The 12,492-nt window shown below is 35.4% G+C and overlaps 1 protein-coding gene across 1 annotated transcript; it reads right to left on the reverse strand.

Moving 5' to 3' along the window:
* Positions 1-3,235: 3,235 nt before the first annotated feature.
* LOC102595235 (dnaJ protein homolog 1-like) lies at positions 3,236-4,856 on the reverse strand. The gene is made up of 3 exons (XM_006352068.1): positions 4,638-4,856; positions 4,051-4,460; positions 3,236-3,705 (listed from the first exon to the last, which is right to left on the reverse strand). The coding sequence occupies exons 1-3, from the start codon at positions 4,827-4,829 to the stop codon at positions 3,264-3,266; spliced, it is 1,044 nt and encodes a 347-aa protein (XP_006352130.1). The 5' UTR covers positions 4,830-4,856; the 3' UTR covers positions 3,236-3,263.
* Between the last annotated feature and the right edge of the window lie 7,636 nt (positions 4,857-12,492).

The raw sequence follows: 12,492 nt of genomic DNA on the forward strand, positions 1-12,492 counted from the left end.
ATAATTCCTTTTCAAAGCCCAACATATGACACTCCTTTTCACCTCTAGCATCCCTTTCTTTCATGCAATATATTAACCAGACATTTTTTTCTGAATTCTCTAGAGATAAATTGTCTACAAAAACATACTCTCACTCCTTCTACATCCACATTTACATCAACTAACAAAAAAATTAGCTTTATCATACATACTAGTTCTTAAACTAGGAAGTTTCCATTTATCAAGTTGATATGGTCCCTTAACATGTCTAGGGATCGGAGCTGCTGAAAATTGTTGAAGTACGTATGTTATCCAGTTTCTGAAGCTAGCGTAACCAAACAGTCTGCTACCCTCAAAATATGGTTGATTCTAACATTGCAATGTTCCATAATCTTGATGGTTTGCTCAATAATCTGTTTAAGCCTGAGGTTGGTAGTATGCTTTTTGATCAACATATTAACAATTACCAGAATTAAAGGTCAAGATCAAAATCAGTGTGTCCATTTTGACTGCATCATTTTCCTCCAAACTCCGCCACAAGAGCTTCAACCATATTGTTACTGTTACATTGAACATGTATAGAAAAAACCATCATAACATAACCATTTTTGTCTCTAACTATCCCTCCAATGCCTGCTTCCCCATTCTCACAATCGAACTTGTTTTACAGTTAATTTGATAGGTCTTAATTTCTTGATCACTGTACACAAGTCGTACCATTTGAAATTGAAGTCAAGCTTGTCATAGAGTCTAGAAACAACAAATTTAATTTCCCAAAGTCCTTAATGTTTCATTCTGTTTTATTGAAAGTTTCTTTGTTTTAACATATCTACGTGATGTCCTCGATCAGTTTCAAAATTTCCCAGCCTATATAAATAGGAGCAATTTGAAGGATCATTCCACGAATTTTGTTGCAAGGTTGTATCCTCCACCATCTATTGAAAATTGTGATGATCGAGTCCTTTTGATGTCAAATTCCTAATGGATCGCCTACTCTGCTCCATGATTTGTTGGCTACATCACTGTCAATAAAAATATGGTGTATAGTATATGTCTGTGCTAATCTAGAACAATCACACTCAATAAAATGGTTAGTACCAAACATGTCCATAGTGTCATAGAAAGGGAGTTTCTTTTGAAGAAGCCTCCAAGTGAGAGAGGATATTTTGAAAGAATTTTAGAGTGCCAAACCTTACTCAAAAAGTCATTTTTTATTTATTATGAGCTCTAATTGTATTCCAAGAATCTTGGTTCCCAATATTAATATTGTAAATGAATTTGAAGCTTTTCTCATCCTGTTGATCCTGCTTATGAAGTTTTTTTAGCAGTGACAAAGAAACTTTTTTCGTTGTTGACTTTTTGATCTGAAGCTTTTTCATATCTCCTGCTTCATAGTAATCCCGATTGATTTGTTGTTCCCTCCAATGAATATAACATTATCATCAACATAATTAGGCTAGATAATTTATGATAGCTCCAGAGAGATCCACAGTAAAAGGGAATTGTTTGTTGATAAAACTTGAAGCTTTTCTCATCCTATTGATCGTGCTTGTGGATTTTTTTTAGCCGTGACAAAGAAACATTTTTCATTGTTGACTTTTTAACCTAAGGCCTTTTCATATCTCCTTACCTGTTTCATAGAAATCCTTTTTGATTTGTTCCCTCCTATGAATCCTCATATCATATCATATATCATATATCATCATATATTACTAAAAGTGGGAACAAAAAAATTTCATCACCTTATTTCTGCAGTATCACAAATTAAAGCATATACTCTTTAATAGAATATCTATATTTGATAAGAAAATAAGTTTTTAGGGCATTATTAGACATGTATTAGCCGCAATACAACAGATCCTCAATTTTTTATTTGGTGAAAGCTTATGCTAAGTTGAATCTAACGGAGATGATTAAGTTGCATGGAGTGCCCCTATCCATTATGGTACTCGTGTCAAGCTTAGTACATCCTAAAATTGATGGGCAAGCAGAGCATACTATTCAGACTTTGGAAAATATGTTGAGAGATTGTGTGATTGACTTCAAGGGTAATTAGGATGATCATTTGCCTTTGATTGAATTTGCTTATAATAATAACTATCATTCAAGTGTTGGTATGACTCCATTTGAGGCTCTTTATGGTAGGAGGTGTAGATCTCCTATAGGTTGGTTTGAAAAGTTGTGACTTTTATGAAAGGTTGTGACCTTTCCGAAGGGTTGACCTTTCGATAAAGCACAATAAATATCTATTCACACTACCTTTTGCTGTCTATAAATAGAAGGATTACCTCTCATTATAAAACAACTAGTTTTCTGGACTTCTCTTCTATACTAAATCTAGTATTCTAAGTGTATGTACTTTACTGCCGTTGAGTGGTTCGCTGACACCGTGGGTATAGGTACCGATACACCGGTGAGTAAGATTGTTCTATCTTGGGAGGATATATTCCATTAACCTTTGGTACTTGAGGGGAATAATTTCCTTAAAGGAACACTATGCATTCAATGGGCTCAATTTTCTTCTTTGAGAAAAATATTTTGTATATTGTTTCTAATCTGGTTCTGATTCTATTTTCTCTACTGGTTTTAATTTTCTAGTATTGAAAATACTCTTTAAACTTTGTTATTTCTTACCAAGTTTTTCAAAGTTTTTGTTCCAAGTATTTTAGAAATACAAGATCAACAACAGATGTAAATCAGATAGATAGATAGATAAATAAACCTTCTATATGCTCTTGAAGCAAGTGTGCATATTTGGAACTCATAGAGTGTTCAGATTCCCAAGTGAATTCTTCAACATTATGATTCCTCGACAACAGTTTAATGGAGGCTACATCTTTTGTTCTCAACATTCAATGCCATATGGATGCTAGAATGGTACCTATTATTATGTGCAAATTTGCAACATGCTCCCTTGGTGTATCCTAGACCACTAGCATTTCAATAATGCAAGGTTCATACAACATTTAGAGTACCTTCTTCTCTTGGTCCAATCCCTTTTTCTAGTCAATGCATACTAACAATGACTTTCAGTATGACACGAATTATCCTCGAGCCCAGTGATAGACTTTAGACACGTTACACTACTTGAGTATTGTTAAGAGTAAACTTTTCTAGAAGGAAGAGTATCCTTTTTTACTAACAACACTAACTTTTTCTCCTTTTAAGTAAATTTTTGTAATGGAAAACATGACATTTGATTTTCACTTGTAACACACAAAAACTCCATTAAAAAGTTCTAAGAATACAAGCAATTTACATAATTATAAAGAAGAACCCGAAAACTATGAATGATTCTCAAGTATACTAACAGCCTCAGACTTTTGTTCCTCACTCAATTCTAAAGGAAATTGGATAAGAAACTGAAGTACAAGGTCTCCTCTATTTGTACTTTCCTGTTTAGGTTTAGGCATGCCTTGGCCTGGTATGATTTTCTCAAATCCTGGATGAATGATTTCATCATCAAATGACATAGTCATTACTTCGTCTCCGGCCAAAAGAGGTACAGTGATTGTACACCCTGTGAGAGCTTGTACTAGAGGGACTTCAACTCCAAGAAGTAAGTCATCTCCTTCTCTTTTGTATAGTGGATGTGTTTTCTCATCAATTGAGAATATTATATCTCCTGCTCTCTCATCCCCTTTACCTTCAAAAGTAATTTTTGTTCCTCTCTTCCATCCTGGCTTCACCATTATCGTTACGACTTCTTCCTCTTTAACAATTAGCCTGCAAGTTACAAAATATCATTTAGTGTTATAGAGAGGCGAACCCAGGATTACCCTAGCTCATGGTTTTATATATGGATTTGAACCCTGGTCTCAAGGGTGGTTTCTCTTATGCTTTTTATGGGTGCACTGCTTACTATATCTTAGTTTTTGTCAGATTCTCAAAATAGATATACATATGATTTTTTTTTAAGTTAGCGAGTACACATGTACCCCGCTCCTAAAGGTGTGGGTCCACCTCTGGAGTTATTATTAGTTCATAATGCTTATTGATCCTCAAAGGAACAAAATTGAAATTTTAATTTCATCTGAAAGGAAACAAAAATGTAGAATATAATATATGTACCCTGTTGTTGCAACGACATCTCTTGTTATTATGACCTTCTTGACGCATCCATTGCACAATTCCTCAAGTGTACATTCCAATTTCTTCTCAATTGGTTGAGGCTTTCTCCGAGAAGTAGACTGAGAAAAAATGATGGGCTTGCTCGCAACTTTGGAAAGGTAATTTGGAGGTTGATCTGATACAGGGGTGCCAGGGGTTGTGGGAGTGTTGGTTCCACTCATCGTAAAACATGCTGGCATGGACGTGTAAAAATCTACTGTTGGGCTGATTCGACTCGTTGTTCTTGAAAGGAGTGTGGGACTTGAAATTTGTAACTCATCCTCCTCCTCATCTCTTGAGTTTTTTTTAGGTGTTTTTGCTGCATCACTTTTAAATAAGTCTGCTTCCTCTCTCTTTTTCTTGCTAAGAACCTGGAATCACATTTGTAAACAAGTTAAGTATATTTTAAAATTCTAACAACCTACTATATTTATATTTTTAAATTTTAAATTTTGAATGTTTTAGTTCAAAAATATTACGCTCATAACATGGATTGATAAATGATAATTAAATAATAATAGTATATGACAAGTTATGCATGTACATACCCTATAAGCTTCATTGATGGATCGAAACTTGTCTACAGCTTCAGCTTGATTGGATTTATTTCTATCAGGATGCCATTTCTTAACAAGATGTTTGTACGCTTTGCAAATATCTTTGAGGGATGCTGATTTTGGAATTTCTAAAATTCCATAATATTTCGAGGCAGATGATGGCGATTTAGTAGATTCTCCCATGTCAGATATTATTTTCTATAAGTTTTTTTTTTTGGTGGGAGAAGGACACCAGAACAGGAGGGGCTGTGGAGAGAGAGAGTTTTTTCAGAGAAAGAATTGAAGAAGCAGAAATTTTGTGGAAATGAATGTAAATAGAAAGGGAGATAGTATCCAAACAAGTGTGTGACGAAACGTAATATCTTCTATTTACGCTTGAATTATTCGAAGGGAGGTTTTGCCCTACGTTTATATTTTGGGACAAGGGCTCTTAATTGTAAAGACTAGAGCAAAAACTTAACAATATGTTGTGAGATTAATTTGACTATTATAATTGATGTTTCTTATTTAATGTCAATTTTATGTTTTTATAACTTAATATAATTTTTCAATTTTTTTTTCTAACATTTCCTTTCAAAATTATTATAGCGACTCTTGACTGAATATTATGATGATGTGAAGGTACGATAAATAATATAACATACCAAGGTAGACTTGAATTATATTTTTATACATATCATTCTTAGTGTCAGTAAAATAGTCCATTATTAGTAATGTAGAAAACTAAATTGCAAATAGTTATTTTAGAAAATGTAGATGGTATCATGTTTAGAAATAAAATAAATCCTTTTTAATGTATAACAGTATCAGGAAGCAGAAGACAAAAAAAAAGTTATACCCTCATTTTTATTTGTTAAAATGGTAACACACACATATATCTACTTCCTCCGTTCCTATTTATATGTTGCCATTTTGGATTTCAGGTGCATTAAGAAACTAAGTAAGTTTACTATTCTATTCCTATTTAATTTTTTTGGAACTCAAGTTTTCAATCAATGAATTTGATTAATTAATTTAACCAATGAACATGAATCATTTACTTAATTTTTCTAAGTTGGTCAAATATATATTTTCAAGGCTAATAACTCACAAGGGTAAAAAAGGAATAATATGATAATTTATGCATTGATTTTATAAAATGACAAGTTCAACTATTTATAAAAAAGGATGACATATAAAAAGAAACAGAGGGAGTAATGTTTAGACTCAACTTGAGCAACATAGGCTAACTGATAAGATACTTTTCAAGTGTCCAAAACCACAAGGAACAACTGTATTTTGGGAAGGAGGAATCATTGAAACGTTTTAGGGATTAGAAAACAATTGTTTTTTTTTTCCAAAAGTGATGACTGTTTAGTAAAGTCATAACTTTTGGCCTTCTGTATATATGAAGTTAAAAATAGAAAACAAATAAATTGTGTTATAGCCCTTAGAGAGCTCCGCCTCACCGGGTTGAGGGTTCTCTATTATACATATATATACTAGGTAATTTTTTCGTGCTTCGTGTGGTCGTTAATGACATAAAACTAATGTAAGAACCTTTCTATATAAAGTTTACATTGTCACACATATGTTAAGAACCCTTTTAATGAATGAGTGTAATAGTATTGCTAGTTGATCACTTTCTTTTATGGTTTATATATTATCAACTACAAATTTTATTCCTTGATATAGTTTTCTTCTACCATTCCCTCAAGTGTTGCTCAAATATTTGGTTGACTTTTAATAACTCAACACAAAATGAAATTTTATTGCGAATCTTCATAGATTCTTTTAATGTGAGTTCATTTTGATTGCAGTTGCCACATTCATTTGTTCTGTGTTAGGGTTTGAAAAAATATCTTGCCTTGTAACGTGGTTCTTCAAAATTGTGAGTTTTCTATGTCCTTTCCAATTCTAAATTTTTATCGTCACCTTCGCATGACCAATGTTATTTTCCAATTCTAAATTTTTATCAACATGCACTTACTCTCACTCATAAATGGTTAAGTCCAAATTAAAAGGGAAGCTCGTTGTTTTTAGGAGGGGGAGACCAAGATGGTGACAATCAATCCGGAGATAAAATTGTCACTGCTAAAGAGTCTATCTATCTGTCTATAGCTCATCCTAAAAAAAGAACACAACAGTTATGTTGAGAAAACGCGGACTAACACAAAAATATATATGGTCAAAATAATGAAAATAAAATGGGAAAATAATGACACCAAGAATTTTACGTGGAAACCCTTTTAAATAAGGAAAAAAACCACGGGCCAAGATGAGCAACTGATATCACTATAGCAAGAAATTTTTACACTGTGTAGTCACGAATACAATATTCAAAGTGACTACAACACACTCAAAAGAAATAACACTCTTTTAATTTACACCTTACTAAAATATCGCTCACACTCTATTTTTCTTCGCAGACTATTTTTCTTGTATAGTCTATGGAATACTTCACTTTGCTCTCAAAATATATATTTTCTCTCTAACTTGGTGTGTTCTACAAATGAGCAAGAATGCTCTATTATAGAAGGGAAAAATCATGCCTATGTCACTAATGACATAAGCAAATGTAGCCAAGTCCAAAGGGTTGCAAATCTTATCAATTTGCCAACCACCAATTTTTTTTCCAACTCTTATCACTATTCCTTTTTAACAATTACTTGTAGCACTTGAATAGCAAAAATTGACTAATATAAAGAACATGGGATGGACCTCACAAATCTCCCCCTCCAGTCCCATGCACTAGAAGGAGGTATCTTCCTCTTCGTTAGAGAGAGCTCATACCCACAAGTTCTTTGCATAACTCAAACTTGTCTTTCAATATCGTTTTGTTCAACATATCTGCAGGATTTTCACTTGTGTGGATCTTTTTGACGAAATGGTTCACTCTCCACTTCCTCACGAATCCAATGATATCTGACGTCGATGTGTTTTATCCTTGCATGGTACATGGAGTTCTTGCTCAAGTCTATTGCACTCTGGTTGTCACAATAGACAATATACTCCATCTGATGCAAACCAAGCTCTTGAAGAAATCACTTTAGCCATATCATCTCCTTGTTGGCTTCAGTAGCCGCAATATACTCAGCTTCAGTTGTAGATAGTGCAACACACTTCTGCAACTTCGATTGCCATGATATAGCTTCCCCTGAAAAAATAAACAAATATCCAGTAATGGATTTTCTGTTATCAAGGTCACCTGCAATCTGTATAGCCCTTCAAGATTGGATTTGATGCTCCCAAACACAAGCATTCATCTGAGCTTCCTCTAAGATACCTGAGTATCCACTTCACAACTTCCCAATGCTCTTTTCCTGGATTGTCCAGAAATCTGCTGACAACACCAACTGCGTGAGCAATATCAGGTCTAGTACATACCACTGTATACATTAGACTTCCGACAACAGAGGAATATGGAACTTTGGCCATGCTCTCTTTTTCCTCCCTAGCTGTAGGACACATCTTCTTGCTCAACTTCATATGACCAGCAAGAGGTGTAATAACAGGCTTAGCATTCTTCATATTGAAGTGCTCTAGTACACGTTTAATGTACTTCTTCTATGACAAATAAATCTTTCTTTCATCTCTGAGACGAGTAATTCTCATGCCCAAAATTTGCTTGGCATGACCCAAGTCTTTCATAGCAAAAGACTTACGCAACTCTTTCTTCAACTCGTCAATCTTGGAAGTATTCTTGCCCACAATCAACATATCATCCACAACAGCAAGAGGATGATAAAATCAATCGTCAGAAAATTGTTGTACAAATACACAATGATCTGAAGAAGTCTTCTTATATCCTTGCTCCCCAATAATAGATTCAAACTTCTTGTACCACTGTCTTGGAGCTTGCTTTAAGCCATAAAGACTCTTTCTGAGTTTGCACACAAAATTTTCTTTACCTTCTACTTTGAAGCTGTTCCATATAAATTTCTTATTCTAGGTCACTGTGAAGGAAAGCCGTCTTCACATCCATCTTCTCAATCTCTAAATTAAGACTAGCAGCTAAACCTAGAACTGTACGAATCGAGGGCATTTTTACGATAGGAGAAAATATTTTGTCAAAGTCAATACCTTTCCTTTGACCAAATCCCTTAACAACCAATCTAGCTTTGTATCTGGGCTTCAAGTTGTGTTCTTCAACTTTAACTTTGAACACCCACTTGTTCTTTAAAGCTCTCATGCCCTTGGACAATTTTACCAACTCATAAGTGTGATTCTCATGCAGAGACTTCATCTCATCTTGCATGGCTTCAATCCATTGATCCTTGTGCTCATCTTCCATGGCCTCCTCATAACATTCAAGTTCTCCCCCGTCAGTGAGTAATACATACTCATTGGGTGAATAACAAGAGGAAGGAACCCACTGTCTTGTGGACCTCCTAAGCAGAATATTTGATTCGTCCACAACTTCATGAGCAAGAGGATCATCAATAACAACATCATTGTTATTATCAACCTCAATGTGTTGATTCGATACATGATTCTGGGCATCACCATTATTATCAAGCCCAATAACATCATGCATACTTGTGTGAGGAACTTCATCATGATGAACTATACCATCAAAACTTGAAGATTCTAACTTCTCCGCTTTGTCAATACCTTCAATAGTTTGATTCTCCATAAAAATAATATCATGGCTTCTCACAAGTTTCTTCTCAATTGTATCATATAGCCTGTAACCAAATTCATCAAGGCCATATCCAATGAAGATGCACTGCCTTGTCTTAGCATCTAACTTTGACCTCTCAACTTTTGGCACATGTACAAAAGTTTTGCAACCAAATACTCTTAAATGATCATAGGAAACATCTTTTCCATACCAAACTCTATTTGGAACATCACTTTGTAAAGCAATAGTAGGAGATAGATTAATAACATGTGCAACGGTCAATAAAGCCTCACCCCAAAATGAGTTCGGCAACTTTGCTTCAGAAATCAAACATCTAACTCTTTCCATCAAGGTCCTGTTCATGCTCTTAGCTAAACCATTAAGCTGAGGAGTCTTAGGAGGAGTCTTCTGGTGTCTAATACCTTGATGCTTGCAGTATTCATCAAATGGTCCACAATATTCACCACCATTATCAATACGAATACATTTCAATTCCTTTCCAGTTTCTCTTCCAACTGAGGCCTGAAACTGCTCGAAGACACCTAATACTTGGTCTTTAGTATTCAAGACATAAACTCAAAGTTTTCTCAAGCAGTTGTCAATAAAAGTGACAAAGTAGAGTGCACCATCCAATGTCCCTGTCTTCATTGGACCACATAAATCAGAGTGCACCAACTCAAGCAACTCTGTCTTTCTCGAAGGAGGGTAGGACTTAAAGAAAACTCTATTTTGTTTCCCAGCAAAGCAGTGCTCACACTTTTCTAATTTAGCACTTTTGAAATTTGACAATAATTATTAAGTCCTTTCTCGCTAATATGGCTAAGCCTCTTGTGCCATAACGTTGAAGAGTTATTGCTCTCAAAAGCATTCACCATATCAACACAAGTAGAGCCCGTAGTCCAGTATAGACCACAACGTTTGTTACCACGAGCCACAACTAAGGAACCCTTAATGAGTTTCCATTTTCCATCACCGTTGGTACTAACATATCCTTCATCATCCAAAACACCAATAGAAATGTAACAACCCGAAAAACTAGTAAGACCAAGATAGAGCCTAATGGAAACTAGTAGGTGAAACTAGAGCCTTACATGTGAGCTTTTGAGGTTGATGTTTGGTTGTAGGTTGTATATGGACTACAAGATCTTAGGTTGAGGTGTCTAGGGGTTAAACTTCAAGGTATGACCCCTCAAAGACAAACCAAGGGTCATTGAGGGGGACCCTAAAGTCTAAACCCCCAAGGCTGCCTAAAACCAAAAAGCTGCCAAAATCTCATGACCTACGGATGGGGACCTACGCCCCGTAGGTCCATCCACGCCTCGTGGATGGCCTTCGTAGGTCAAGGACCCCAAGTCCATGTTGCAGACTCAAACCAAAACCCCACAGTATGGGGCGTGAGCCCATCCACGGTCTGTGGGTGGGGGTCTCGTGGTTTGCACCTGTAGGTTGCCTTAGACTCGGCCAAAGGGTGGTTAGTTTAGGAAATTCATTTTTAAGTTGTTTTCATTAAGGGTCGTTTAATATGGGTTTATTTCATATATATAAAGTATTTTAAGGTATTAAACACCTCAATAATTTATTATAACCCAAGACCCCAAATCAAAACCAACTACCTCCCTCTCCAAGAATCTTCTCTCTAGAACCTCCATTGAAGAACGAAGAAGAAACCAAGTTAGAGCTTCAAGATGAGAGCTTTTCAATACGAATTTGGTTGGATTCTACAAAAGGTATGGGAGTTCTTCATCCTTGGGAAGCTATCACCCAATGAGCCCTTTCAAAAGCTTTTACCTCAATTCTAGAAAACTCAATTAGCTAGGGTTTCAATTCAACTCCATGGATTCCTTTTAATGTTGCTTTTAAAGGTTAAATTATGTTGTTTATGAATGTATGATTGATTTTATATGATTTTATCTCAACTCCTTCAAGAATCCATGAGACCCCCAATCCTAGTTATGGTTCTCCTTTACATTACGTGGTGGTTATGCAAGTTGGTCCAATTGATTGGATGCAAGTTAGTTATGATGAATTGAATGATTTAAGTATGAATATACATGTATAATTGATTATCCTAAGATCATATGATGAAATTGATATAGTCTAGGGTTATGCCATGAAAGAGGCAAATTGAGGGTTAGAGGTGACCTTATAAGATTGATGAACTTATTCATGTAATGCCTTAGATTAGATCGCCTAGACATGGATTGATTTAGGGTAAAACTTCTAAACATGAATTGACTTGATTATGATTTATATGATGCATTATGGTTGTGTAGTATTGAGATTGAGTTTATATGTTTCCTATATTACTATAATTGATCAAGAATGAGGAATGTGGTTAGGTTACCTTGAGAACTAGGTATACTTAATGATCATGTGAGGCATTGCTTGAGAGTAAGGCTTGTAACATGAAGATGATTCCTAGGGCTTTAAGAGTGAAAGCTGTAAAGAAAAGTTTTAAATTCCGCACTATTTTCCTATGCTCTTATGTTCAAGTTATGCTATGAGGCTTGTATGAGACCCTTTCGGGGTCAAGTACGCCGTGTTATGTCTAGGGGGTACCCCTGGGTCGTGACAAGAAATTAGGTGCATGTTTCACATTGTTCAAAACTAGTTTAGTTCCAACACTAGGTTCCAAACAAATTGTACCAATACCAACCATCCTAGAAATAGTCTCATTACCCATACTCAAGGTTCCAAAATCACTAGGAGTATAGGAAGAAAAAAAATCCTTTCTTGATGTCACGTGAGATGAGGCACCAGTGTCCACAATCCAGCTTGACTCATCACAAGCAATATTTATCATATCCGCATCAAGGACGGTAATAAGATCTTCTGTGGTGATGGTGGCTAGGCAATTTTCATTGACATCTTCTTTAGTTTCCTCTTTGTTTTTGTTCTCCCTTTTCAACTTCCTGCAGAACTTCTTTGTGTGCCATTTCATGCCATAATGATAGCACTCAATATCCTTAAGTCTGCCTCTGGATTTGCTCCTATTTTGTTCTCTATTCTGAGAACCACGAGTTTTGTTTCTCCCCTTAGGTCCAGTCACTAGGACATCCAACGAAGAAGAACCTAGAGATTTTCTTCTCATCTCTTCATTCAAGACACTACTCTTGGCGGAATCCGTAAAGATCACACCATCCAGAGCAGAATTTGACAATGAAGTTCTAAATGTTTCCCAAGAGTCTGGTAGGGAACCAAGTAGAAGCAAGCCTTAAATTTCTTCATCAAATTTGATGCCCA

Source organism: Solanum tuberosum, unplaced genomic scaffold, assembly GCF_000226075.1.
Source record: "Solanum tuberosum cultivar DM 1-3 516 R44 unplaced genomic scaffold, SolTub_3.0 scf00137, whole genome shotgun sequence".
NCBI lineage: Eukaryota > Viridiplantae > Streptophyta > Magnoliopsida > Solanales > Solanaceae > Solanum > Solanum tuberosum.

What these genes read in the sequence shown, in the direction of transcription:
- LOC102595235 (XM_006352068.1), bottom strand. Translation starts at nt 4,829, where the DNA reads ATGGGAGAATCTACTAAATCGCCATCATCTGCCTCGAAATATTATGGA. An exon ending in CCATCAATGAAGCTTATAGG is followed by an intron (nt 4,461 to 4,637) that starts GTATGTACATGC and finishes ATGTGATTCCAG; the next exon opens with GTTCTTAGCAAGAAAAAGAG. An exon ending in GATGTCGTTGCAACAACAGG is followed by an intron (nt 3,706 to 4,050) that starts GTACATATATTA and finishes TGTAACTTGCAG; the next exon opens with GCTAATTGTTAAAGAGGAAG.